At 56.8% G+C, this 25,717-nt stretch overlaps 3 protein-coding genes and 1 long non-coding RNA gene across 7 annotated transcripts in view; 1 reads left to right on the plus strand and 3 right to left on the minus strand.

The window, feature by feature from the left end:
- Positions 1-1,588: 1,588 nt before the first annotated feature.
- On the minus strand, positions 1,589-3,327 carry LOC126941692 (uncharacterized). The gene is made up of 4 exons (XM_050768359.1): positions 3,169-3,327; positions 2,286-3,023; positions 2,030-2,191; positions 1,589-1,698 (listed from the first exon to the last, which is right to left on the minus strand). Exons 2-4 carry the CDS (start codon positions 2,779-2,781, stop codon positions 1,589-1,591), a joined length of 768 nt encoding a protein of 255 aa, XP_050624316.1. The 5' UTR covers positions 2,782-3,023; positions 3,169-3,327.
- A 57-nt stretch (positions 3,328-3,384) lies between these two features.
- Positions 3,385-4,257, plus strand: LOC126943276 (uncharacterized). 2 transcript variants are annotated; one of them, XR_007721722.1, is made up of 4 exons: positions 3,385-3,474; positions 3,524-3,621; positions 3,817-3,963; positions 4,159-4,257. It is a non-coding gene; the product is annotated as an uncharacterized LOC126943276 (long non-coding RNA). The 2 variants fall into 2 exon arrangements; XR_007721723.1 differs by lacking the exons at positions 3,385-3,474; positions 3,524-3,621 and adding an exon at positions 3,691-3,767.
- Positions 4,258-5,033: 776 nt separating this feature from the next.
- TMEM86B (transmembrane protein 86B) lies at positions 5,034-7,678 on the minus strand. The gene is made up of 3 exons (XM_050771773.1): positions 7,095-7,678; positions 6,595-6,841; positions 5,034-5,969 (listed from the first exon to the last, which is right to left on the minus strand). The coding sequence occupies exons 1-3, from the start codon at positions 7,566-7,568 to the stop codon at positions 5,587-5,589; spliced, it is 1,104 nt and encodes a 367-aa protein (XP_050627730.1). The 5' UTR covers positions 7,569-7,678; the 3' UTR covers positions 5,034-5,586.
- A 499-nt stretch (positions 7,679-8,177) lies between these two features.
- The window catches only part of PPP6R1 (protein phosphatase 6 regulatory subunit 1), a 31,334-nt gene continuing 13,794 nt past the window's right edge, over positions 8,178-25,717 (minus strand). For 2 of the 3 annotated variants that reach the window (XM_050771681.1, XM_050771679.1), the window contains exons 3-24: positions 25,416-25,602; positions 25,190-25,327; positions 25,045-25,110; positions 22,150-22,262; positions 21,940-22,053; positions 21,241-21,403; positions 21,003-21,155; positions 19,832-19,966; positions 18,884-18,948; positions 18,577-18,692; positions 18,404-18,489; positions 18,191-18,280; positions 18,012-18,109; positions 15,188-15,245; positions 14,918-15,096; positions 10,475-10,611; positions 10,202-10,382; positions 10,000-10,070; positions 9,811-9,892; positions 9,165-9,275; positions 9,013-9,084; positions 8,178-8,931 (exon numbers count right to left, since the gene is read on the minus strand). In XM_050771681.1, the coding sequence (XP_050627638.1) occupies positions 8,928-8,931; positions 9,013-9,084; positions 9,165-9,275; positions 9,811-9,892; positions 10,000-10,070; positions 10,202-10,382; positions 10,475-10,611; positions 14,918-15,096; positions 15,188-15,245; positions 18,012-18,109; positions 18,191-18,280; positions 18,404-18,489; positions 18,577-18,692; positions 18,884-18,948; positions 19,832-19,966; positions 21,003-21,155; positions 21,241-21,403; positions 21,940-22,053; positions 22,150-22,262; positions 25,045-25,110; positions 25,190-25,327; positions 25,416-25,602 (2,419 nt within the window). In that variant the 3' untranslated portion in view covers positions 8,178-8,927. Of the gene's footprint in view, positions 8,932-9,008; positions 9,085-9,164; positions 9,276-9,810; positions 9,893-9,999; positions 10,071-10,201; positions 10,383-10,474; positions 10,612-14,917; positions 15,097-15,187; positions 15,246-18,011; positions 18,110-18,190; positions 18,281-18,403; positions 18,490-18,576; positions 18,693-18,883; positions 18,949-19,831; positions 19,967-21,002; positions 21,156-21,240; positions 21,404-21,939; positions 22,054-22,149; positions 22,263-25,044; positions 25,111-25,189; positions 25,328-25,415; positions 25,603-25,717 lie in introns of those variants that run through there. The other variant, XM_050771680.1, reaches the window with a different exon arrangement.

A 25,717-nucleotide genomic window follows, 5' to 3' on the forward strand; every position in this document is an offset into this window, starting at 1 on the left:
TAGAGACGGGGTTTCTCCATGTTGGTCAGGCTGGTGTCCAACTCCCTACCTCAGGTGATCCGCCCGCCGTGGCCTCCCAAAGTGCTGGGATTGCAGGCGTGAGCCACCACACCAGGCTATTTGAGACAGAGTCTCACTTTGTCACCCAGGCTAGAGTGCAATGGCACGATCTAGGCTCACTGAAACCTCTAGTTCCCGAATTCAAGCGATTCTCCTGCCTCAGGCTCTCGAGTAGCTGAGATTACAGTCATGTGCCACCATGCCCGGCTAATTTTTGTATTTTTAGTAGAGATGGGGTTGCATCATGTTGTCCAGGCTGGTCTTGAACTCCTGACCTGGTGATCTGCCTGCCTTGGCCTCCCAAAGTGCTGGGATTACAGGCATGAGCCACCATGCCTGGCTATTTATTTTTGGAGACGGAGTTTTGCTCTGGTCACCCAGGCTGGAGTGCAGTGGCGCGATCTTGGCTCACTGCAACCTCCACCTCCCGTGTTCAAGCGATTCTCCTGCCTCAGTCTCCTGAGTAGCTGGGATTACAGGCATGCACCACCACATCCAGCTAATTTTCTTGTATTTTTAGTAGAGACAGGGTTTCATCATGTTGGCCAGGCTGGTCTTGAGCTCCTGACCTCAGGTCATCTGCCCACCTTGGCCTCCCAAAGTGCAGGGATTACAGGCGTGAGCCACCGCACCTTTCAGCCCACACAATGAAGGTTTATGAAGCCCCAGATTCCAGGGCCTCCACCACGACTCCCTCTCTGCCACATTTCTGGTCCCACTGGGGACTGTGGTCCCTGCCCACTGGACCCAGTAGGTGTAGGTGTGGGGGTCTGGGCCCAGCGGGGATATACACCTTAGTGTCACAGAACTCGGGGTCTAAGCCTGTATCCTCAGATCCACGACCTGACCGGGCAAGGAAAGGAAGGGAAGGGGGTCAGGGTTCCTGCAGGAAGGTTCTCTGAGTGGCCTTAAACAGACCCAGTTGTCTCTTACTTGTAGTTCTCAAAAGTAACTGTAGAATGTGCTGGGAATGCAACATCCCGAGATATGGAGGGACCGGCCAGGCAGCCTGGGCTCCATTCCTGCCTACCCTAGAGACAGAATGCCCTTCAACGCTTGAGCCCAGTGACTCAGGTTTCACCCAGAGTAGAAAACCCAGGGCTGGGTACTTTTTGGGGTCCCTCAACTGCCATACAAGTGAGACACACACAATTGTGACCCTATCCTGCCTAGGCCACTTTCCTAAGCCTTGGGGGATCAGCTCACAATGGATCCTGTCCCTTGCTGCCCATCTGTGAGGAACAAACCCACTTCACGTAACTTTGCATGTGTGGCGTTCTGTCTCATCGGGCTCTGGTAAGTTGGTAACCAGTGCACAGGGAACCTGCTTCACAGACCACACGCCATAGTCCCCGGGCCTCCAGAGCCAAGGGAAGCATCCCCTCCTTCCCACAGCCCTTCTTGTTTTGGAGGCACGCACCCTATCAGTGGAGCCCAGAAGCCAGAGGCCTTACTCCCCAAGCCCGGGGTGCTCTCGCCCCTTACCTGTGGCCTCTGTGAGCATCTGGCCGGGGCTGTTGACCTCATGCTACTGCGCCCACATGCTGGTCCCTGCAGTCAGGCCCTCCACAGGCACCCTGAAGTCTGAGGAGTCACTGGCCCAGTGGAGCCAGTAGGGGCAGGTCTTGGGGTCTGGGCCTGTAGGGGCCTCAGGGTGAGGGAGCTGGTGGTCTGAGCCTGCGTGACCAGGCCAGGGACTAGTTTGGGAATGTGGAAAGAAGAGTCATTTGATGAAGTTTGTTTGTGGCTCTAATCATGAGAATAAAGTGCACAGCCTGGCACTTTTTACAAATGTGCAAACACACACACGCACGTGCACACACAGGCACACACGCACATGTTGCTGGGCAGTGGACAGGTGGTCCCTCTTACCTGTGGACATGCTCAGGACGTCCCTGGGGCCACCTATTCCTTTCCTCTCGGCCCACACAGAGAAGGTGTAGAGGGTCTCAGGCTGAAGTCCCTCCACCCCTAGCCAGCAGTCTGACGTGCTTGTGTTCCCGCTGGTCATGCCCGCCCCCGGACCCAGTAGATGGAAGTCTGCAGGTCTGGGTCCTTGGGGCTGCCCAGCTCAGGGTGATGGAGCTGGAGGTCCGAGCCTCCGCACTCAGGATTCTGACTGCCTTGGGGGCTGAGACATGAGGAGAAGGCTCTGTGGTGAACAGAAGAGGGAATCCCACGGCCCTTCCTAGACGTGCAGGATGGAGGCTGATGGGGTCACTAACCTGCTGCTGTGGCCTCTGTCGTCCAGAGGGCCTGGGGAGGGACCAGACAGGGAATCAGACCCAGGGGTGGTCTGACCTGCAGGATCGGAATGAAGGCTGCTGAGTCCCACCCCACCTCATCCCCACCAGCCACCCTGACTTGAGAGGGAAGATGGAGACGGCGTTTTGCTCCTTGCCCCAGGTCTGGGTCCTGGCAGGGCTGGAAGGAGCCTGAGGGGGATGTGCACAGCGCCTCTAAGAGCTCTGCTTTAGAGAAACACAAATCAGACTGTGAGAAAGCAGACCTTTGAAAAGTCAGACGAAAGGTCGTCCGGGGGCCAGAATCAGGGAGGAGAGACAGGATGCTGGGGCTGCGGGATGCTGACAGGAGGGCAGCGCCCTGTCGCTTTGGACAGCCACGTCTGCAGGCCCCATGCACCCCTGGAATCTGCACACCCAGAGCCCCGTCCCTCCAGCTGCACTTTCCTGTGGAATTTCCTCTTTCCCCGCCTTTCATCAGGTCTGAGTGGACAGGAGGGTAGGAGATGAGGAGGAAGTGGAGGTTTCAAGCCTGAGTGCAATTCTTCAGATCCTCCTCACGCCTGACTCTTACTGAGGGAAATCCCTCAGCTTCTACTTCTCCTCACTCCAACTGTGGATTCCTGTCCTCACTTTCCTTCCTGGTCCCTGTCCTCCAGGATCCCCACCTTCCCTTCCCACCTCTGTACTCTCACATCCGAGAGTCCCGAAATGCAGGTCCTGGATGGAGAAGTCGCCTCTCTGCTGTAAGAGTCTCTAAATGCTGATCCTGGATGGAGAAGTCGCCTCTCTGCTGTAAGAGTCTCTAAATGTTGACCAGGATGGAGAAGTCGCCTCTCTGCTATAAGAGTCTCTAAATGCTGACCAGGATGGAGAAGTCGCCTCTCTGCTGTAAGAGTCTCTAAATGCTGACCATGGATGGAGAAGTCGCCTCTCTGCTGTAAGAGTCTCTAAATGCTGACCATGGATGGAGAAGTCGCCTCTCTGCTGTAAGAGTCTCTAAATGCTGACCATGGATGGAGAAGTCGCCTCTCTGCTCTAAGAGTCTCTAAATGCTGACCATGGATGGAGAAGTCGCCTCTCTGCTATAAGAGTCTCTAAATGCTGATCATGGATGGAGAAGTCGCCTCTCTGCTGTAAGAGTCTCTAAATGCTGACCATGGATGGAGAAGTCGCCTCTCTGCTGTAAGAGTCTCTAAATGCTGACCATGGATGGAGAGGTCGCCTCTCTGCTGTAAGAGTCTCTAAATGCTGACCATGGATGGAGAAGTCGCCTCTCTGCTGTAAGAGTCTCTAAATGCTGACCATGGATGGAGAAGTCGCCTCTCTGCTGTAAGAGTCTCTAAATGCTGACCATGGATGGAGAAGCCGCCTCTCTGCTGTAAGAGTCTCTAAATGTTGACCAGGATGGAGAAGTCGCCTCTCTGCTGTAAGAGTCTCTAAATGCTGACCATGGATGGAGAAGTCGCCTCTCTGCTGTAAGAGTCTCTAAATGCTGACCATGGATGGAGAGGTCGCCTCTCTGCTGTAAGAGTCTCTAAATGCTGACCATGGATGGAGAAGTCGCCTCTCTGCTGTAAGAGTCTCTAAATGCTGACCATGGATGGAGAAGTCGCCTCTCTGCTGTAAGAGTCTCTAAATGCTGACCATGGATGGAGAAGTCGCCTCTCTGCTGTAAGAGTCTCTAAATGCTGACCATGGATGGAGAAGCCGCCTCTCTGCTGTAAGAGTCTCTAAATGTTGACCAGGATGGAGAAGTCGCCTCTCTGCTGTAAGAGTCTCTAAATGCTGACCATGGATGGAGAAGTCGCCTCTCTGCTGTAAGAGTCTCTAAATGCTGACCATGGATGGAGAGGTCGCCTCTCTGCTGTAAGAGTCTCTAAATGCTGACCATGGATGGAGAAGTCGCCTCTCTGCTGTAAGAGTCTCTAAATGCTGACCATGGATGGAGAAGTCGCCTCTCTGCTGTAAGAGTCTCTAAATGCTGACCACCACGGATGGAGAAGTTGCCTCTCTGCTATGAGTCACTGAAAGCACATCATGGATGCAGAAGTCAAATAGGGTCTTGGAGAGCAGCTTGGACCCTGTCAAGTATTCAGATGCAGAATCTGAGGACCAGAGAGGGACAGCAGCTTGCCAAGGTCACACAGCCTTGACAAGGAGCACAGCTGGGTTCCTCCTTCCCATTTGATTCCTACCCCCTTGCCACCCTCCCTCCTCATCCTCAAGCCTCCGACCCTTCTCCCGATACTGCATGTGACTGCAGCGGGTTCTGTCCCCTAAAAAGATATGTCCAAGTCCTAACCCCAGGTACCTATGCAGGTGACACTACTTACAAACAGGGTCTTTGCACACATACTTAAGGATCTTGAGATGGAATCACCCTGGGTTTACGGTGGGCCCTAAATCCAATGGCCTGTGTCCCTAGAAGGCTGCAGACACAGAGGGAGGCTGCCCGGTGAAGCCAGTCACGTGAAGACGGAGAGACACAGCCACAGGCCGAGGGAAGCCAGGGATTCCCGGGAGCCTCCAGAAGCCAAGAGGGCAAGGATAGATTCTTCCCGAGAGCCTTAAGAGGGAGCATGGGCAGGAAAACACCCTGATGTTGGACTTTGGGTCTCCAGAACTGCGGGAGAGTCCGTTCATCTTGTTTCAAAGCATCTGGTTCGGGGTAATTTATTTGTGGCGGCAGCCCCGGGAAACTAACACAGACCAAACAGTTCTCTTGGCTCAGTTCTGCACAGTCCTCACTTTATCTCCTCAAATCCACTCCCACCCGACGGCCAGGGAGGGTCCCACTGGGCACCAGGCCTGGTCCATGGGGAGTGACCAAGAACCGTTTGCTGTCATTAACCACGATGGTTAATCACAATGATCTTCCCCGAGGCCTCTCCCACGGCAACAGCAACATCGATGGTTCCACACCCACTTTACTAAGACAAGGAAAACGGATTCAGAGCAGGAGCTGGGGGCGGGCAGACTGTGGGGCCGACACAGAACACGGAGGCGGGCTGGTGGCTGGGAGGGCCACATGTGGGCCTGGCTGAGGAGCCAGGGATCTGGAGTCAGAACCTGGAGAAGGCGGCTGGAACCCAGCAGTGGACTTGGAATTCCGCAAAGGGTCCTCAAACGTCTTCAGCTGGAAGCGGCGGCGGCGGTGGCGCCTGCAGACAGGCGTGAGGAAGCTTCGCTGCTGAGGGTATTTCTCGGGCTGGGCTGATCTGGGAGGCCCAGGTCTTTGCAAGAGGAGAGCGCCTGAATACCGGCCCTTCAAGCTCTCTAGTCAGTCGGTCTTCGCCATCTGGCTCCTGAGGGCCGACAGTGTGATGAGGAGCTGGGCAGCGTAGTAGGTGGTCATGACCACCAGGCGGGTATGGGGCAGGGGCTGGACGAAGGTGTCCCAGGCCAGCACGCCATCAGAGAGTGTGAAGAGCAGCGCGCCCCAGCCGGCACTCCCGCCCCGGGCCAGGCCGCGCCACAGCATGGCCATCAGGATCAGCCCATAGGCTGCCACAGGCAGGCCCATATCCGGCTCAAGGTGCTGGAGCACAAGGCTGAGGTAGGGGCCAGAGGCCAGGATGATGAGCAGCAGCAGGCCAGGCTGCAGGGGAGAGAAGCCGAAGGCCCAGACGTAGAGAAGGTGGGTGGTGGCGAAGGCGGCCATGCCTGGTGGGAGAGGGGTGGGGTGCCAGTGAGGAAGGCCCATCCTGGGAATGGCCCCGAGGTCACCCCTCAGGGCCTAAAATAAGGGCCGTCCCAAAACACCAGGCCCCACCCTGGCCAAGCCTCCTTGCAGGCCTCCCCACATGCAGTGTCCATCCTTGCTCTGCTCAGAACCGACAGGAGGCCCCATCTTCTCTTGGCCTCCAAAGCCCCATGCCCTCCGGCTCACCAGCCACTCTGCCCGGTCACCCTGGCCTGCCTGGCCACAAGCACCTGGCACACCCCTGTCCCGGAGCCTTTGCACTTGCCCTTCCCCCACACAGGCACACAGCACCTTCTGCTCTGCCCAAATGTGACTTCCTCAGCGACACCTTCCTCAGCAACCCTGCTTCAAACTGCAGCACCCCCAGCGGGTCCTCACTGCCCTTGCCACCCCCAGCTACTGCCCTACACCGCCAGCCCCCATCCCTCGCTGGAGCGTGAGCTGCCTCGGTCATGGCTGCACCCCCCACCGTGCCTCTGACCACCAGAGCTCTCACAGGAGCCCTCTGCACCGCAGGCTCCCATCCAAGTGCTGGGGCCTCCCTCACACGGGTATCCGGAAGGCGTCATGGCAGCTTCCGCTCACCAGGGAGGAAGGCTCCAGGCCAGATGAGGCAGGCGTCCCCCACTGCCGAGCACAAGAGGGCTCCCTGGAGGAGCCGGCTGTAGCCCCCGCCCGGGCACACGACCCACAGGAACCCGGCCAGGCCAAGGATGGGCAGGCACTTGACCAGGGCAGCGACCCAGGACGGCTGGTCCTCGGGAATCCAGAGGCAGAAGTACACGCAGCAGGAGAGGATGAAGGGGCTCAGCCACCTGCAGACATCTGGGCGCTTTGGGGAATGGGGAGCTGCTGAGCCGAAACCCAGCCCAGCCCCCGTTCTTGGGACTGAGATCTTGTGGCTCCTGTCCCACCCCTACCTGGGACCCCAGCTGTACAGGCTGTACCCATTCAGGGACCAGGCTGCCAGAACCCAGCTTCCCAGGGTCCCAACCAACTCAAGGACAGCAGCTCCCAGACCCACCGGCTGCTGGGGTTCCAGGGGCCTGGCCCCCAGCCCCAGGCACACCTCGGAAGGCTCTCACCTGGGCTGAGCAGCGAGTCTTCAGGGTCTGCCCCGCTTTGCCAGCGTCCATGCTGGCCTGATACCCCCAGAGCAACCTAATCTGGGAGCGAGTGGCTTCAGGGGGTGGCGGGGACGGCTCATGGTTACACGTTAACCCAAGGAGCGTCCTGTGGACTCTGTGACTGATAACAGGGCCCGGAGAGATGTTGTCCTCACCCTGGGGACGGCCTTGCCTGGCACCCGCTGATAAAGCACTGTTGGCATCGGGGGTCCCTCTGCCCTGCCTGCTGGGACATGGTTTCCTCCTCCTGTCTGCCTGGGGGGGGGTGAGGCCCACAAATGCCCGTCCCCTTGTCCTGGGCCCAATCAGCAGAGATGGAGTGCAGAATTCCAACGGCCACCCCTTCATGAAAGCGGGGGAGGGGCTGGCTGGCAGGAGCACCCCTGGAGGGATGGGAAGGCGAGTCCGTCCTTCACTTGCTGCCCTAGCCATCTCCCTCCCTGCTCCACGAAACCTTCCCTCATTCTGCTCAACCCCACCAAGCCCTCATGGGCTCCACCACAAACACTGCTTCAGTGGGTGACGAGGAGGGACCACCATGAATGCGGCGAATAAGCCCCCTCTCCTGTTAGCTGAGTGAGCCCCGGGTGACCTCCAAGCCAACTGCCATCCAAGTGAGGACACTGTCCTCATGGCCCGGTCCACACGCTCCGGTTTCCCAGCGCCGCTCACCCGTGCCACTCGCTGCACACCCAGCCTACATTTCCACCTTCCACCTGAAAGACTCAGACCTACTGGGCGCCAGAGCCCAGCCTCAATGCTGGGCTTGGTTACTGGGGGTAAGTGCGGGCAGGAGCAGGGATGTGAGCACGTCGGTGGCTTCTATTCTCTGCCCACAGGCCTGCCCACAGGTGGGGTAGGCCTGGTAGGAGCCCTCACAGCCAGCGCCTGGCCCAGCCTGGGGCCTCTGCAGCCTCAGGCTTCCCCCTGGCAGGACGCAGTGTTGGGACAGACTGGGTCAGAAGCACCCCCAGCCTCTGAGGTGCAGGGATAACAGGCTCCCCACCCCGCATCCCAGAACGTAAGGTCTGACCAGCAGAATCGTAAACTGTCTTCCTTTATTTATATTTGCAATATGAAATAGAAGCTCGGCACGAACGCACGCACACTCACACCAGCCTGGAGGAGGGAGCTGGGGACAAGGCCACTTGGCAACAGGGCTGGGACCCCAGACCCTCAAGGCCCCTAGGGGTGTTGCCGGGGAGGCCCCTGCTCCCCAGAGCCGGACTGGCCTGGTTGAAAGTGCAGGGTCTGGGCAAAGGCACGGCCCCCACTCGGGATCCTCTGGCACCCCCACCTGTGCTGGGCCGTCCCCCATGGTGGACCTGAGCTGAAAGGCCGGGTGTGGGCGTGGCCATCTGCGCTGGAGCATGGGACGGCTGGGCACGTGGGCGGCAACCTTGGGACCCCTAACACCAGCCCCCACTGGGACGGAACGGGGAAGGCTGTGCTTTGGAGCCGCCAGCCCAGCTTGGTGTCCTCACTTTCTCTCGCTCTCCTCCCTCTCTCTATATATAATATATAATATACGTTTCTCTCTCTCCATTCTCTCTATTTGACTCTCTTTATCTTTATTCTAGGAGGCAATGCTCCAAAACTTCTCTTCTCAGTGCAAATGGGGGTGGGTTGGGCCTGTCTCCCTGACACCCGCCTCCTGGGGGTCCAGAGGAGAGAATGTGGGGGGTTCAGGGTGATGAGGGCACTGGGGGCCATCATGGGACCCGCCCTGCCCCCACCCTGGGAGATCCACGGAAGGACGGAAGATTTGGCCGCCGCTGCCGCACCAGGCAGCTATCTGGAAACAGAGGGAGACGTCGTGTGAGGGTCCAGCAGGCCCAGCCCCACCTACCCAGCCCCAGGCTGCAGCCACACTCACTGGGAGCCTGGGGATGCAGGCCCTTCCGGGGCAGAGCCATTGGGTATCGGAGGAGGCGTGAGGGCCTGGGCACTGTCATGGGAGAGAGGGGATGTGCAGAGGTCACTTCCTGCCCCACCAGCCCTGCCGCGCCCCGCTGCCCTGGTGCTCACCTCTGGCTTTGGGGAAGCCCCAAGGGCTCTGGGCTCTTCTCCCCATCTGTGGTCTGGGGGCGCTGGTGGGCCCCGGAGGCTGGGACAGAGGTAGCGGGGTCTCTGGTTGCACTGTGGGTGAGGAAAGTGCGGCTGTCAGCGTGGCCCCCACTGTCACCTGCTGACACCCTCACACCCCAGACGACTGCAGTCGGCTCACTGGGTGTGTGTCTGCCACCTGCCCCACCAGGAGGGGCCTCCCAAGGACTCAGCTGGCTCAGCGTGGAGGGATGGCATGGCCCTGGGCAGGAAGACAAGCAACCCTCTTCCCGCCTCCTGTCCCTGTGGAAGAGGCACTCGAGGCCAGCTGAGACAGCCCCAAGGGGCCTTCTGCATGCTCTCACCCTCCCAATCCTTCACACCCTCCAACGAGCCTTTCCCAACCCTGGGGCTCAAGGGCCCCAAGCATCCCAGGCTACTAAGAGAAGAACCAGCCTACAGAGTGCAGGGGCCGGGGCACAACATGAGGCTAGGCCTGGGGGTCCTGCCAAGGAGACCTGGAGCAGCTCAGGGACAAGATGAACCCAGAGCCCACCTCACCGCGGAGGAGAAAAGGCTTCTCCTGACACGCGGCCCTCACCTTAGCAAGCCCCACCTCGCCGCTCACCTGTCCAAGGAGTTGGGGGCAGAACGGATCCCGTGGAAGGTGGCCTGAAGGTTCCCGATGCTAACCAAGGCCTGGCAGGGGGCTGTGGGGGATGAGAGATCTCAGCTGCAGCCTCCCAGCAAGCTCAGAGCTGGCCAGGCTGCTCTCTCTGCCCAGGGCCACAGGTGGGCAGGGCAAACTGGGGCTCACCTGAGGGCTCTATGACTTTGCTGCCTTCTGTGGCTTCCTGAGGTGCTGAGGGGGGTGTGGGGTCCTGAGACCTGGCAGATGAGAGGCAGCCCAAGGGGGCAGCTAGGGTTAGCACTCGAGCCTATGAGAGGACTGGGACCCCATGGCCACCTCCTGGTCTCGGGATACCAGCGCCATCCAGCCCGTCCCATCTGGTTCTCACCTGAGCTGCAGGGCATCACGGGCAGGAGGGCTGGCCAGGTCCTCGGTGGGGAGGTCCTGGGACACACTGAGGGGTCCCTGTGGGGCTGGAGGCCCAGTGTGCAGCTCTTCCTCCCTGGAGACTCGGGGGCTGGTCGGGGCATCTGTAGGCACTGGGTCAAAGGTGGCTGTCCAGCTGGGGCCTGGGATGGAGTTGGGGGAGCGGCACAGAGGGTGAACTCGGTAGCAGGCAGACAGCCCTGTGTACACCTGACCACACCGCCCATTCATTCACCTGGAGGCTGAGGGCCAGGGCTGGGGTAGGACATGGGGGTGGCCCCTCCACGGGCTGCACAGCCAATGCCCTCCTCGTCTTCCTCCTCCTCCTCGTCCTCCTCTTCTTCATCCTCACTGTCTGTGCTGCCTCCACTCCTGCCCCAGAAACCGCCTCGTCAGCTAGCTGTGTGGGACAGACCAGCCGACACCCATCCCGTTCCCTGCAGCCCAGGGCCAGCCCGCGGAGAGTGGGCTGGGATGACCGGCAGGTCACAGAAGGGGTCAGGGAGTTTGGGGTGTGGTGACACCAGGAGAGGCTGGGAGAGTTCTGAGCCAAAGGTGAGAACACAAGCGGGCAGGGACAGAATGAAGCCGTAAGGAGACCATTCGCCCCCAATCATCCATGCAGGGTAGGCCCTAGGAAGTGGGCTGAGACTCAGCCATGGCAGCCAGAGCAGACCCACTCACCAGCTCTCAAGTCACCTCCCAGCTGTCACCTCACACTGTCACCACAGTGACAGGCCTTCCCACCAGCAGCCCCACCCTCTGGACGGAAGGCTTCACACTACTCTCTCTCTCCCTCCAACTAGAAACTCCAAGAAGGCAGAGATGGCTAACTTTTGCCACTGCTGTATCCTCAGCCCTGAGAAACCACCAGGCACCCATAGCTGCTCCAAAAATACTGGCTGAATGTTGACTAACACACACCTGTGAACATGAAGAAATCCAAGCAATCTATGTGCTGATCAACCAGGAAAGGGGTAAGCAAAGTCACATTAAAACTAAGCTTTAACAGGGAGAGTGCGTGCTGGAAAATGCAGCATTAGGAGATTTTACTATCGTGTGAACATTCTAGAGTGCACTTACACACACCTGGATGGGAGCGCCTACTACACACCTAGGCTCTATGGTATAGCCCTATTGCTCCTAGACTACAGACCCGTACAGCATGTTATGGTACTGAATACTATAGGCAATTATAACACAATGGTAAATGTTTGTGTATCTAAACATAGGAAAGAAACAGTAAAAACAGAGTATTATAATCTTACAGGACCACTGTCTCATATATGGTCCATTATTGACCCAAAGATGCAGTATGGGACTATATACTATGTCTAAAATGCTGACTAAATATTTTTGTCTTAACAGAGTAACTGACTACTTTAACTGGAAAGTAATATATCTGTATATAGTTAAAAGTAAACGAAAACACTCAATGACCAAGGAGTATAAAGGAAGCCCCTCAACCTAATACAAGGCATCTGTCCAACCCCACGACTAACAGCACACTTAAACGGTGAAAGGCTGCATGCTTCCCCTAAGATCAGGAACAAAACAAGGAGGCCTGTTCTTGCCACTTCTGTTCAACATTGTACTGGAGGCTAGCTAGGCAACCAGGCAAGAAAAGGAAATTAAAAGCATCCAGATTTGAAAGGAAGGAAAATGATCTCTATTCACATGACATGATTCTGTACCTAGAAAATCCTAAGGAATCCACTAAAACTATAAGAATTCATAAATTACTTCAGCAAGGTTGCAGGATAATAGATCAACATACAAAAACCTATTGTATTTTCATACACTTGTAACAATCTGAAAACAATTTCAAGAAAATTCCAATTACAATAGTATCAGAAAGAAGAAAACAGGAATAAACTTAAAAGAAATACAAACCTCATACTCTAAAACCTACGAAACACTGTTGAAAGACATTTTGTGACCTATATAAACAGACACCCATGTTCATGCATTACAAGAATCCTTTAAGAAACTTAGCTGGTTTCTTCTTTGAAATTAATAAGCTGATCCTAAAATTCATATGGAATCTCAAGAAATCCCAAATAGGTCAAAACAATCTTGAAAAAGAAGAACAAGGTTGGTAGACTAAAACCTTCCATTTTCTTTTTTTTGGGAGATGGGAGTTTCCTTCTTGTCACCCAGGCTGGAGGGCAATGGTGCAGTCTCAGCTCACTGCAACCTCTGCCTCCCAGGTTCAAGCGATATTCCTGCCTCAGCATCCTGAGTTGCTGGGATTACATACAGGAAACCACCACCACACCCGGCTAATTTTTGTATTTTTAGTAGAGACAGGGTTTCGCCATGTTGGCCAGGCTGGTCTCAAACTCCTGACCTCGGGTGATCCACCTGATTGGCCTCCCAGAGTGCTGGGATTGCAGGTGCAAGCCACCGTGCCCAACAAACCTCCCATTTTCAAAACTTACTATAAAGCAACAGCAACCAGGGCAGTGTGGTACTGGATAAAGACAGACTGATGGAACAGAACAGAGAGGGAAGAAACACTCTCTCACACATATGGTCAAATATTTCTTTTTTACACAGGTGCCAAGATGATTCAGTGGAGAAAGGACAGTGTCTTCAACAACTGGTGCAGGGAAAACTGGTTATCTACATGTAAAGAGATGAAGCTGGACTGAACCCCCACCTCACACCATATACAAAATTTAGCTCAAAATGAATTGAAAACCATAGAAATAATGCTATAAAACTCTTAGAAGAAAACAAAGGGCTAAGTCAAGATGCTGGATCCTCCCAAAGTGCTCCTCCCAAAGTGCTGGGATTACAAGCTTGAGCCACTGTGCCTGGTTAATTTGTTGATTTCTTAATGCATCATCTAACCTTGTTTTTGAGACAGGTCTGGCTCTGTTGCCCAGACTGGAGTGCAGTGGTATGATCTCGGCTCACTGTAACCTCTGCCTCCCTGGCTCAAGCAATGACACACTTGTGCACCAACAACACGTTCAGGAGTATTCATAGCAGCTGCACTCACAGCAGTGATCAACAGGAACCTGCCCAAAGGCCTATCAACTGCAGAACAAGCAATTCAAGCTCATCACGTACAGCATGGCCCCACTACACGAGAGCAAGGGGCACCCAAACACACAATAGGGAAGGAACTCACGAGTGGAGTGCTGAGCAAAAGAGGTCAGACACAAAAGGAGATGCTACATGCTGTATTAAGTGAAAACAGAGACAAAACTCATCTACAGGGTTAGAAGCCAGGACAACTTGACCCTCAGGAGGGAGGATACTGGCTAGCAGAGGGGATGTGGGTACTGGGAAGGTCCTGCTCCTGGGTCTGGGCACTGAGGAAGGATGTCCATTGGCCACACACTCAGGATCTGTACAGTCGTCTATACTCACGTTACATGTCAATAAAAAGTGAAAACAGCCTAATTCCCAAATCAAAAGTCATAAGGCAAAAACTCAGTTGCAGATGGTCACTTAGTGTTCATGCTGTCAAATCTACATGGCATGAACCCATTTCATCACAGCAATTCTGGGGCCGGCCAGTAATAAGAGAAAAAAAAACAATGTAACATTTGCACTAAAAACTGATCACAGCCTCACTGGAGAAGGACGTCATCAGCTCTCATTTTACTGGAATCAGAGGAAAGAGAAGCTGCCTGGGACCATCTTACCCTCCTTTCTAGGAAAACATGCATGAGAGCTAACAAGAGGAAGTGAAGTTAAGGGATGAAGGAAGGAGAGGGGGGAGGCGGGGAGAGAGACGCACACAGACCAAGCCATATCTCAAGGACCTGCCTGTTTTTTCAGCCACAGAGATTATCCCTTTCTATTTATAACTTAAACTCATTTGAATTAGATTTCTTTTAATTTGTTGATTCTTTTTTTTTTTTTTTTTTGAGACCAGGTCTTGCTCTGTCACCCAGACTGGAGTGCAGTGGTGCGATCTCAACTCACTGCAACCTCCGCCTCCCAGGCTAAAGCGATCCTTCCACCTCAGCCTCTCAAGTAGCTGGGACTATAGGCGCATGTCACCAATCCAGGTGATTTTTGTATTTTTTTTGTAGACACAGGGTTTTGCTATGTTGCACAGGCTAGGTCTCAAACTCCTGAGCTCAAGTGATCCATCCACCTTGGCCTCCTCCCAAAGTGCTGGGATTACAAGCTTGAGCCACTGTGCCTGGTTAATTTGTTGATTTCTTAATGCATCATCTAACCTTTTTTTCTGAGACAGGTCTGGCTCTCTTGCCCAGACTGGGGTGCAGTGGTATGATCTTGGCTCACTGCAACCTCTGCCTCCCTGGCTCGAGCCATCCTCCCACCTCAACCTCCCGAGTAGCCAGTACTACAGGTGCACACCACCAAGCCCATCTAACTTTCATTTTTGTAGAGACAGGATCTCCCTATGTTGCCCAAGGCTGGTCTCAAACTCCTGAGCTCAAGGAATCCATCTGCCCTGGCTTCCCAAAGTGCTGGGATTACAGGCACTCACGAATTACATGAGCCCACCATGCTTGGCCTTGAATTAGACTTATATCACCACAAAAGTGGAAGTGCCCCCAACTAATACACACACCAATGCAGCTTCCTTATTTTTTTCATTCACTTCAGCCTCAGTCCAAATGTGTTGGTAGACCCCTTGGCCCTGCTGTGTGGTGGAAGCTTGGAGAAGGGAAACTGGAGGGGGACTCACCGGACACCAGGAGGCTGGCTCAGACGGGCCCCCCTGGCCAACTGGCTGCCCTGCCAGGCGCCATCTTCTCCATCAGACTCCCCTGAGCCCTGGGCCTCTTCCTCGTCCTCCTCTTCCTCATCATCATCAAACTGCTGGATGCGGTCCTTGTAGCATATCTCAAGTAGGTTGGCGTTGGGCTGCAGGGCACAGGGGCAGGAGGATGGGCCACACTGCACACAGACCCACGCCCCTCCACTCGCCACAACCAGGGGACAGGGCAGTACTCACGTTGTCATCGTCAGCGTTGAGGGAGAAGGTGATGTTGGCTGTCTTGTCAAAAGGTGCGCTAGGAGAGAAGGTGAGGCATGGTGAGAGGGTACACCTGGGGGTGGGGGCAGCACAGGACAAGGCCACATTCCTTTCTTCACTCAACGTAGAGCTGACCCTCACTACTTGCAGAGTCAGTATCTGCAAATTCACGCACAACCCAAGCCACTGGTCCTAAGGAGCAATGTATATATCAATATCAACATCTCACATAGATGATCACTTTAAATCCTTAAAACCACTCACTGAGGTAAATTGTTTCCCTTGGCTCCAGAAGTGAGAAAATGGGGCTCAGAAATGTTAAGTGACTCTCCTCAGGCTTCTCCAAGGACAGGTGCCAGAGAGGGATTCAGACCCATGCCCTTGTCCCCATCCTTGGGGCATCTGTAGGAGGCTAAGACTCACACCAGCCAGGCACAAGCAGCATGTGAGGCTACAGCCCAGTAAAGCACATCCCCTAACCTCAAGATGTCTATGGTCTGTGGCTGAAATTCTAAGTTATGGGCAAAAGAATCACATCAGAACTTGAACTGAGCCTGCCAGGACCCCACCTCCCTCAACATGAGGGTCCACATTCTGTCCCACGTGTTAGGGACACTTCAAGGGATCATTTGTCTCAAATTCATGAAAAATTGTGCCACAAAGATCAACGGATAAAGGGCAGTTAATTTTTTTTTTTTTTTTTTTTTTTTTTTTTTTTTTTTTTTTTTTTTTGAGACGGAGTCTCGCTTTGTCGCCCAGGCTGGAGTGCAGTGGCCGGATCTCAGCTCACTGCAAGCTCCGCCTCCCGGGTTTACGCCATTCTCCTGCCTCAGCCTCCCGAGTAGCTGGGACTACAGGCGCCCACCACCTCGCCCGGCTAGTTTTTTGTATTTTTAGTAGAGACGGGGTTTCACCATATTAGCCAGGATGGTCTCGATCTCCTGACCTCGTGATCCGCCCGTCTCGGCCTCCCAAAGTGCTGGGATTACAGGCTTGAGCCACCGCGCCCGGCCGGGCAGTTAATTATTAATAAAGGACACTAGGCATGTGACAGACATCACTCACGCACTTCATTCTCCCAACCACCTTCCAAGGCAAGTGTCCTTAGTCCCTCCTAGACACTGAGAAGCAGAGGAGCAGAGATCACGCTGGGCACGCAGGGGATCTAGGGCGGGGCAGCCCATGTCCCCGCGGCACTGGCAGCCTCAGCTGACCTGGCTTCTCCTGCCACAGGAGCTCTGCAGGGCAGCATCTTCAGCCTTGAGGTGCTCAAACCAGTCATCCACTTTCCATTCCGGAACTCTTCCTAGGTTTCGTTTTGTTCGCTTAACTTTTTAACCTCTCTGGAATTTTCTTGGTAGAGGAAGTGCTAATAGTTTCATCCCAAAAGGGCAGCTGGTGATACTAATGCCATCTACCAGTCAGGCCCTTCATCCTCATGCCAGGATGGGGTTTTTTTTTTTTTTTCTTTTAATTAAAAAAGCAGAGATGGTCTCACAACATTACCCAGGCTGGGCTGAAATTCCTGAACTCAAGCGATCCTCCTGCTTCGGCCTCCCTAAGTGCTGGGATTAAGATGTGAGCCACTGTGCCCAGCCCAGTTTTCACTTAAGCATCTTCTCCAGGGGTCTCGGCACAGGCCACTGACCCACAAAGACCAACACTCTGCAAGTCTCCACGCCGGGCACGGAGGCAGCACACACGGGGTCTCATGTCTGCACCTGAGAGGACCTCTGTCCAGCTGTGGACTAAGCGAGGCACAGCTGACTATCCCTCATCGTGGTGCCCCTCACGCTGTGCTGTACAGGAACCCCGGGGCAGCCATAGGCAGCCATCCAGCTCCCACACACTAACCGGCTATGTCCTGGGGACTCAGTCCCCCTGGCCGTAAATGAGCTCATTGTGGAGAGCGAGATGGAGTCTCGCTGTGTTGCCCAGGCTGGAGTGCAGTGGCGCAATCTCAGCTCACTGCAACCTCTGCTTCCCGGGTCCAAGCGATTGTCCTAACTCAGCCTCCCAAGTAGCTGGGACTACAGGCACATGCCACCATGCCCGGCTAATTTTTGTATTTTTTGTAGAGACGGGGTTTCACCATATTGGCCAGGCTGGTCTCGAACTCCTGACCTCAGGTGATCCGCCTGCCTCAGCCTCCCAAAGTACTGGGATTACAGGCATGAGCCGCTCCGTCCAGTCACTTTTTTCTGACTCTAGAAGCAACACACGCTTGTGGCAAGAAACTCAGAAAAGTTTATGATCACAACACCCAGAGGTGACTGATGTTAAGATGTTGTTGCCCCACAAATCAAAACAAGCAGAATTGGTAATTGGAAAAAAATGTTTAGTCACCTCGAGGCCTGTGGAGGGGAGAAGTGGACCCTCGTGTCTGGCAGACTCGTGACCCAGAGGGCATTCATGCAGGCGCAGTTTTGCCTCACAGTCCCTGCGCCAGGACCTGCTGGTCCCCACTACCCTGAGCCCCTCCCGCCTGGGACCCCTAAGGCTAGCTCCAGGAGTGGGAGGGACCTGCTCTGTGTCCCCAGCACAGAAGATGTTTGTGCCCCACCCTCATGGCCTGCCCCTCGGAGAGAAGAGACTGCAGAGCCGGAACTCATGTAAGAGGAGGCAGACACACGAGGCTGCAGACATGCACACAAGGCCATGGCCAACGTGTGCCCAGCAGCAGCCATAGCTGCAGGCTGAGCCTCACAGGGCATGCAGGTGGGTGTGGGGGACAGACACAAGTAGGCGCGCCTGCTGCTGCAGAGGCAGGACAGGGCTCTGACCCTGCGCAAGAGACACTCACTTCACACTCTCCTCCTGCTCCCCAAACTCCTCATCATTGAAGCCAAAGTGGTCAATAAAGGCGGAGGTCATGCGCTGCATCTGGAAGTCCATGAAGGCCTGTGGGGGTGCAGAGGTTGGGGCTGGAGGGAGCTGGACGGGACCCCACTCCAGCACAGCTCCGCACAGCCCCAGGCCCACCTGCTGCAGCACGGCCTCCTCAGGGAAGTTGAACTCCTTGAGCCGGTCGTCCTCATCGTCACTGGAGGAGTGTAGGTGGTGGGTGTTCACCTGGGGAGAGGACGGGGCGTCAGGGCCTGCTGGAGCCCCCAGACGAGGGTGGGCAGGCAGCTATGAGGACGGGGAGGCTAAGACTGGCCGGAGAGAGAAGCGGTAGGAGAATCTGGGCCTCACCAGGTCCACCATGTTCTTCTTGTTGGTCTCCGCCAGGGGCCCCGAAACAAAGGCTTCCCACTGCTCCTGCTGCTCGCTGGGCAGCTCTGCGTAGGTGAGAGGGGTGAAGACGTGAGGCATCCCCTGGCTTCAAGCCCCCCACGTACCCCTCAGGCTGGCCTGGGGACCCTCACCCTTCAGCAGCTGTCCCAGCTGCTCTGCATTGGGCCCCTTCTCTGTGCTCTGCACCAGGGCGTTGGCCATTCTCGTCAGGTGGCCCATGTAGCCTTTCCGAGGGCCTCCCGCAGACCTGGCAAGAGTGAAGGCCACGGCTAGAAGCCAGGACTGGACCCAACGATGCCCAGCCCCGACCCATCCCCCAACCCAGGCAGTTCCAGCCCAGCCCGACCCAGTCCCCCACCCAGACAGTCCCAGTCCCGACCCAGTCCCCCACCCAGACAGTCCCAGCCCCTGGAGACACAAAGGGCAGCAGGTGCTCACTGTACACGGTCGTTCTCCTCCCAGGAAGCCAGGATCCGCTCCACCAGGCGGCACTGCTGCAGCAGCTGTGGGACAGCAGGACAGGATGGCCTGGCGGGGTCTGCACACGTATGGGGAGCTCTGCACTGCGGCAGGGGTCCCTTCCTCAGCAGACGCTTCACCAGGCCCCAGCTCATCCACATGGGAGTGGGAAGGAGGGATGGAAGCTGGGGCTTGGGACCCTGGCATCCAGCTAAGTCTCTCTGGTCTTTCTACGAAGAGTATGTGGTGCATGCACACACACTCATGTGTGCACACACATGCATACATGCTCACACACACACACTCATGCATGCAGACTCACACATGCTCACACACGCATGCATGCACTGACACACTCATGCTCACACACACGTGCACACACATGCATACATGCTCACACACACTCATGCATGCAGACTCACACATGTTCACACACGCATGCATGCACTAACACACTCATACGCATGCACACACATGCATACATGCTCACACACACTCATGCATGCAGACTCACGTGCTCACACACGCATGCATGCACTAACACTCATACACACGCGTGCACACACATGCATACATGCTTACACACTCATGCGTGCACACACATGCTTACACACATGCATGCACTAACAGACACGTGCTCTCACACACACACTCATGTGTGCACACTCATGCACACACAGCCGCTCGCAGGTCTGCTCCCGCCCACCCCTAGCTCTTCGGTTCAAGTCAGGAGCCCACTGCTCCCTGCACCTGCATGTTTCATCCCCGTTTCTCCCTGGCCATGCCTCCCACATCCCATCTGGGTGCTGGCACCTAACACTACCCAACGAACACTTGTGGGAGGAAGAAGTGAGGGGTAGGCCTCTGGAGAGGGTGCGCCCACAGGGGATGGGCCCAGAAGGAGGGGATCAGGGAGTCCCAGCTCACATGTTTCACAACAGGGTTTTGGACGGGCGTCTCAGGGTTGCTGTCAGGAGGTGGCCCCAAGCTCAGCATGGTGCTCACGCATCCCTCCACTTGGGCATGCAGGAAGTTGTTGAAGACATAGTGGAAGAAGAGGTCCTATGGGAGGACACAGGGTTGGTACCAGAGAGGCCCTGCCCCAGCCCCTGAGCCCCCAGCCCCTGAGCCCCCAGCGCCCGAGCCCCCAGCCCAGTCTGGTCCCCACCCTAGCCCCTGAGCCCCCACCCAGGCCAGTCCCCACCCCAGCCCCCGAGCCCCTAGCCCAGTCCGGTCCCCACCCCAGCCCCTAAGCTCCCAGTACCCAAGCCCCTAGCTCAGTCGGGTCCCCACCCCAGCCCCTAAGCCCCCAGCCCCCAAGCCCCTAGCTCAGTCCGGTCCCCACCCCAGCCCCTAAGCCCCCAGCCCCTGAGCCCCTAGCTCAGTCCGGTCCCCACCCCAGCCCCTTAATCCCCAGCCCCCGAGCCCCTAGCTCAGTCCCGTCCCACCCCAGCCCCTAAGCCCCTAGCCCCCGAGCCCCCAGCCCCGTCCGGTCCCCACCCCAGCCCCTTAACCCCCAGCCCCTGAGCCCCTAGCTCAGTCCGGTCCCCCCCCAGCCCCCGAGCCCCTAGCTCAGTCCGGTCCCCACCCCAGCCCCTTAACCCCCACCCCCAGCCCCCGAGCCCCTAGCCCAGTCCGGTCCCCACCCCAGCCCCTTAACCCCCAGCCCCCGAGCCCCTAGCCCAGTCCAGTCCCCACCCCAGCCGCTTAACCCCCAGCCCCCGAGCCCCTAGCCCAGTCCAGTCCCCACCCCAGCCGCTTAACCCCCAGCCCCCGAGCCCCCAGCCCAGTCCGGTCCCCACCCCAGCCCCTGAGCCCCCAGCCCCCGAGCCCCTAGCCCAGTCCGGTCCCACCCCAGCCCCTTAACCCCCAGCCCCTGAGCCCCCAGCCCAGTCCGGTCCCCACCCCAGCCCCTGAGCCCCCAGCCCCCGAGCCCCTAGCTCAGTCCGGTCCCACCCCAGCCCCTAAGCCCCCAGCCCCCCGAGCCCCCAGCCCAGTCCGGTCCCCACCCCAGCCCCTGAGCCCCCAGCCCCCGAGCCCCTAGCTCAGTCCGGTCCCACCCCAGCCCCTAAGCCCCTAGCCCAGTCCAGTCCCGCACCAGCATGGTGTTGGGCACGTCCAGTGCCAGGAGCTCCTGCGTCAGGGCTGCATCATTGGCGCTCAGGGCGCTGGCCAGGAGCTTGACCACGTGCAGCCGCGTGTTGCCCAGAGGCGGAGCCAGCATGCCCCACGTCATCTGTAGCGGCTCCAGCTGCAGATACAGGGAGCCCTGGTTCCCAAGGGCTGCGCTTCCTGCTTCCCCCGCCTCCCCAAGGACCACAACCCCCGCCCCTGACCTTGGGAGGCTCCAGCAGGAGCTGGTGGAAGCAGCTGAGCCGCGGGCGCAGGGCGTGCAAGGCGCCCACACTGGACACAGCGCTCTCCAGGGCTCCCTGGGCCAGGAGCTCCAGCTGCCCATCCACACTGCTGAAGAAGTTGTTCACAGTCATGGACTCGGACCTGCAGGAGGGCAGGGTCAAAGGCAGAGTGAGCCTAGACGGCCTGCGTGCCCACACGACAGCAGGCGCAAGGACCGAGTCTGCAGGGTCTGGAGGAAGACGAGGAGCCACATGCCCCCGGCGCTGCTCTCTTCTGAGGCCCTTCAGACTACACCTGGCTGGGGTGGGGTGGGGAGCTCGCCAGGTGGCAGCATTGGCAGTCCACTGTGGGGGCACCGGTGAGGGATGAGGGCGGGAAGGCACACCCAACAAGCTAGAGGCCTTTATGGTAAGGCAGGGGCACGGGGGCCTGAGGTCCCTCCCAACACAAGCTGCAGCAGTGGTCTCAGCCTCAGCGCCCTCATTTGTCAAACAAGACAGGAAGATTCCTCCCTTGGGCCCATACTGTCCACTGCACAGGGAGCACAAGCGGCCACCAGAGCAAGGCGCCACTTGGAGGCGGCAGTTTCACTTGGTGGACACCGAGACCCGCCTCTGAGGGGCCAGAGAGCCCCAGGGGATGGGCAGCATGCATGGTCTGCGGCCCATATCCCTCACCTCGGCCTCCTGGGCTCCAGCAGGGTCAGCAGCACCTGGATCCCACTGACGATGACAGACTGGCTCTGCTCCACCTCGAACATGTTGCTTAAGAGCTGCTCAATCGTCTCCTGCCTATGGGGGTGGGGGCGGGGGTCAGGGTGAGGGGCCAGGGGCCCAGGGCATCCCCAAGTCAGCTCCCCCCAGCCTTAGCTTCGCCCGCACACCCACTTCTCCAGGGTGGCCAGCAGCTGGTCAGGCTCCGGGCTGTCCTGGACTTGGATCATCTGCTCCCGGCTCAGGCGGACGATGTCACACAGGGACTGGGACGCGTTGGAATGTTGCTGGGATGGGGAGAGACAGGTGAGGATCCTGGGTGGGCCACCGGGCCCTCTGCAGCCTGGTGCTGGAAGCCCCTCCCCCGAGCTGACCATCCAGGGAAAAACGGTCACCCAGACACAGGGACACGAGTTAAGAAGAAGGGGGCACAGGCCGGGCGCGGTGGCTCAAGCCTGTAATCCCAGCACTTTGGGAGGCCGAGGCGGGCGGATCACGAGGTCAGGAGATCGAGACCATCCTGGCTAACACGGTGAAACCCCGTCTCTACTAAAAAAAAAAAATACAAAAAAAACTAGCCGGGCGCGGTGGCGGGTGCCTGTAGTCCCAGCTCCTCGGGAGGCTGAGGCAGGAGAATGGCGTGAACCCAGGAGGCGGAGCTTGCAGTGAGCTGAGATCCGGCCACTGCACTCCAGCCTGGGCAGCAGAGCGAGACTCCGTCTCAAAAAAAAAAAAAAAAAAGAAGAAGAAGGGGGCACAGAAGCACCAACTGCTAGAGGGAAAATGGTGGAGAGAACAGGAACCCAGGAAGGCTCCCCAGGGCAGGAGGCATCCACAGAAGGCCCGCGAGCTCGCACACAGGGCCGGCAGCACTGCCTGCAACGACCCAGACAGCTTCGACTGACGAGTGGGTATGCCCAACCTGGTCTGTCCGCACAGGGGAGGGCTAATCAGCCAAAAAAAGGAGTGTAACTGATCCACGCAACCACGTGAATGAGCACAAAAACAGTGAAACTGATCCACGCAACCACGTGAATGAGCCACAAAACCAGTGAAACTGATCCACGCAACCACGTGAATGAGCCACAAAACATCATGCTAGTGAAAGAAACCAGACACAGACCACATGGTGTATGATCCCATTTTATGAAATGTCCAAAGACAAATCCAGAGACAGAATAGTCTGGTGGTTGCCAGGGGCTGAGAAGAGAAAGGGAAAAATTGGGAGGGGGTGCTAATGAATACAGGGTATCTTTTTTTTCTTTTTTCTGGAGAAAAGGTCTCAGCTGGGTGTGACAGCACATGTCTATAATCCCAGCACTTTGAAAGGCCGAGGTGGGAGCATCACTTGAGCCCAGGAGTTTGAGACCAGCCTGGGCAATGTGGCAAAAACTCCATCTCTACAAGTACAAAATAATTAGCCAGGAATGCTGGTATGTGCCTGTAGTTCCAGCCACTCATGTGGCGGAGGCAGGAGGATCGCTTGAGCCCAGGGGGTCAAGGCTGCAGTGAGGCAAGACCACACCACTGCACTCCAGCCTGGGATCACACCACTGCACTCCAGCCTGGGATCACACTACTGCACTCCAGCCTGGGCAACGGAGCAAGACCCTGTCTAAAAAAAAAAAAAAGATACGGCCTCTACATCACCCCAGGCTGGAGTGCAGTGGTATCATCGTAGCTCACTGCAGCCTTGAACTCCTGGGCCCAACAGATCCTCCTGTCTCAGACTCTTGAGGAGCTAGGACTACAGGTGTGCACCACCAATGCCAGCTAAGTTTCAAATTTTTTGTAGAGACAAGGTCTTGCTATGTTGCCCAGGCTAGTCTCAAACTCCTGGGCTCAAGCGATCCTCCAGCCTCACCTGCCAAAACGCTGGGATTACAGGCAGGACTTGTTTTTTGGAGTGATAAAAAATAATCTAAATTCAACAAGATGATAAACAACGCTGTGAATACGCTAAAAGCACTGAACTGTAAGCTTCAGTGGGTGAGTCATATGCTGTGTAATTTATATCTCAGTAAAGCTGCTACAGAAGAGAAAAGCATAAGCAGAGCTGAGTCTAACCCAACGGGCAGCCGCCAGGGCTTGGCTGTGTTGCTCCTGGGCCATGCCTCAGGGCCCTCACAGGGACAGGCCCTAGCCTGGGTGAGCCCAGAGCCACATCTCTGCTCTGCAAGCCTGTACGCCTCTCAGAGGCAGCAGCTGGCATGGGGAGGGACACGTTGCTCCCGGGGGCCTCGGACGTCGGAGGCTCTTGACAAACACCTACTCTACACTAGGCCCTGTGCTGGACACCAGGACAGAGATGGAGACGTAAGCTGGAGAAACACATGGATGTGGGGCCCCCCCCAGAACTAAAGGGGAGGATGTGAGGGTCCTTGAAAGCAAGGCTGCTGGATGGACCCTTAGAAGGACATGGAGGGGTTCAATCAGGCAGGAGACAGGGAAAAAGCTGCCAGGCCCAGCAACAGCACAGGTCAGGGTGGGCAGGGAAGGATGTGGGGCCAGGGCTGGGACAGGTGATGAGGAGGGCCCCTCCCTACAAGGCATTATGTGCCAAGTTCCTGGGTCATGAAAAAAACCTTTCTAGCACTTTCGGAGGCCAAGGTGGGAGAATCATTTGAGTCAAGTTTCCTTCCTTTTCTCAAAGGGCATGGATATACCTGGTTCTCAAGGCTCTCTTTTCTCACCAATTTCTTTTTTTCCTTTTTTGAGACGGGGTCTGTCACCCAGGCTGGAGTGCAGTGGTGTGATCATGACTCACTGTAGTCTTGACCTCCCAGCTCAAGCAATCCTCCTACCTGAGCTTTCCAAGTAGCAGGGACTCCAGGTGTGCACCACCACACTCAACACACATAAGTTTTTATGTAGAAATGGGTGTTACTATGTTGCCCAAGCTGGTCTCAAACTCATGGGCTCAAGAATCCTCCCACTTCGCCCTCCCAAAGTGCTGGAATTACAGGCTCGAGCCACCGCGTCCAGCCCCAATTCCTCTTTTAAAAGCGGGGAGCTGGGCATGGGGAACGGACTCTAAGGGGAAGCTGCAGGGGCACTGGCAGCACTCACATTCTCATCCTTCGACGGGTGGATCTGCTCAATCAGCCGCTGGACGATCTTCTCCTCGTTGAGCCACTGAGGGTGAGAAGGCGGGGGCTGCATCACCATCCACCGTGTCCAGCCCCCTACCCCCAGAGGAGCCGGCCCTGCTCACATTGACAACGTCCTGCCTCAGCTGGGGCCGCTCCACACAGGTAAGCAGGCGCAGCAGCAGGTCCATGATGGCCGAGGTGCCGATGTGCTGCAGCAGCAGGTCCACGAAGTCATCCTTCTTCCGCAGAAAGGACACAAGCTGGGGGCGCATGGGCTGCGTCATGCACAGGGCCTGGCCCGGCCGCCACCCCCAACCCCACGTGGCATCAGGGTGGGGGCCAGGGCACCTGGTCCGTCTTGCGGTTGATGAGGATGCCCATGACCTTGCTGAAGAAGCTGGCCAGCAGCGGATTGAGGCTGCCGGTGCTCTGCAGGAAGCCGTAGAGCCGGTTCAGGAGGGACTCATCAGCACCCAGGGCGTCATTGATCTGCGGTACGTCTGAGGTCAGAATCTCGCAGGCCACACTGGGGTACCTGGGAGGCAAGCACAGGTGGGTGGGGGCTCAGGTTGGGGTAGGGGGCAAGGCTCTACCCTCTTCTCTGCACCGGGCACTGGGTTCCTGGGGCCGCAGAGACCCCATCCCGGAAG

This window comes from Macaca thibetana, chromosome 19 (assembly GCF_024542745.1).
Source record: "Macaca thibetana thibetana isolate TM-01 chromosome 19, ASM2454274v1, whole genome shotgun sequence".
Lineage (NCBI taxonomy): Eukaryota > Metazoa > Chordata > Mammalia > Primates > Cercopithecidae > Macaca > Macaca thibetana.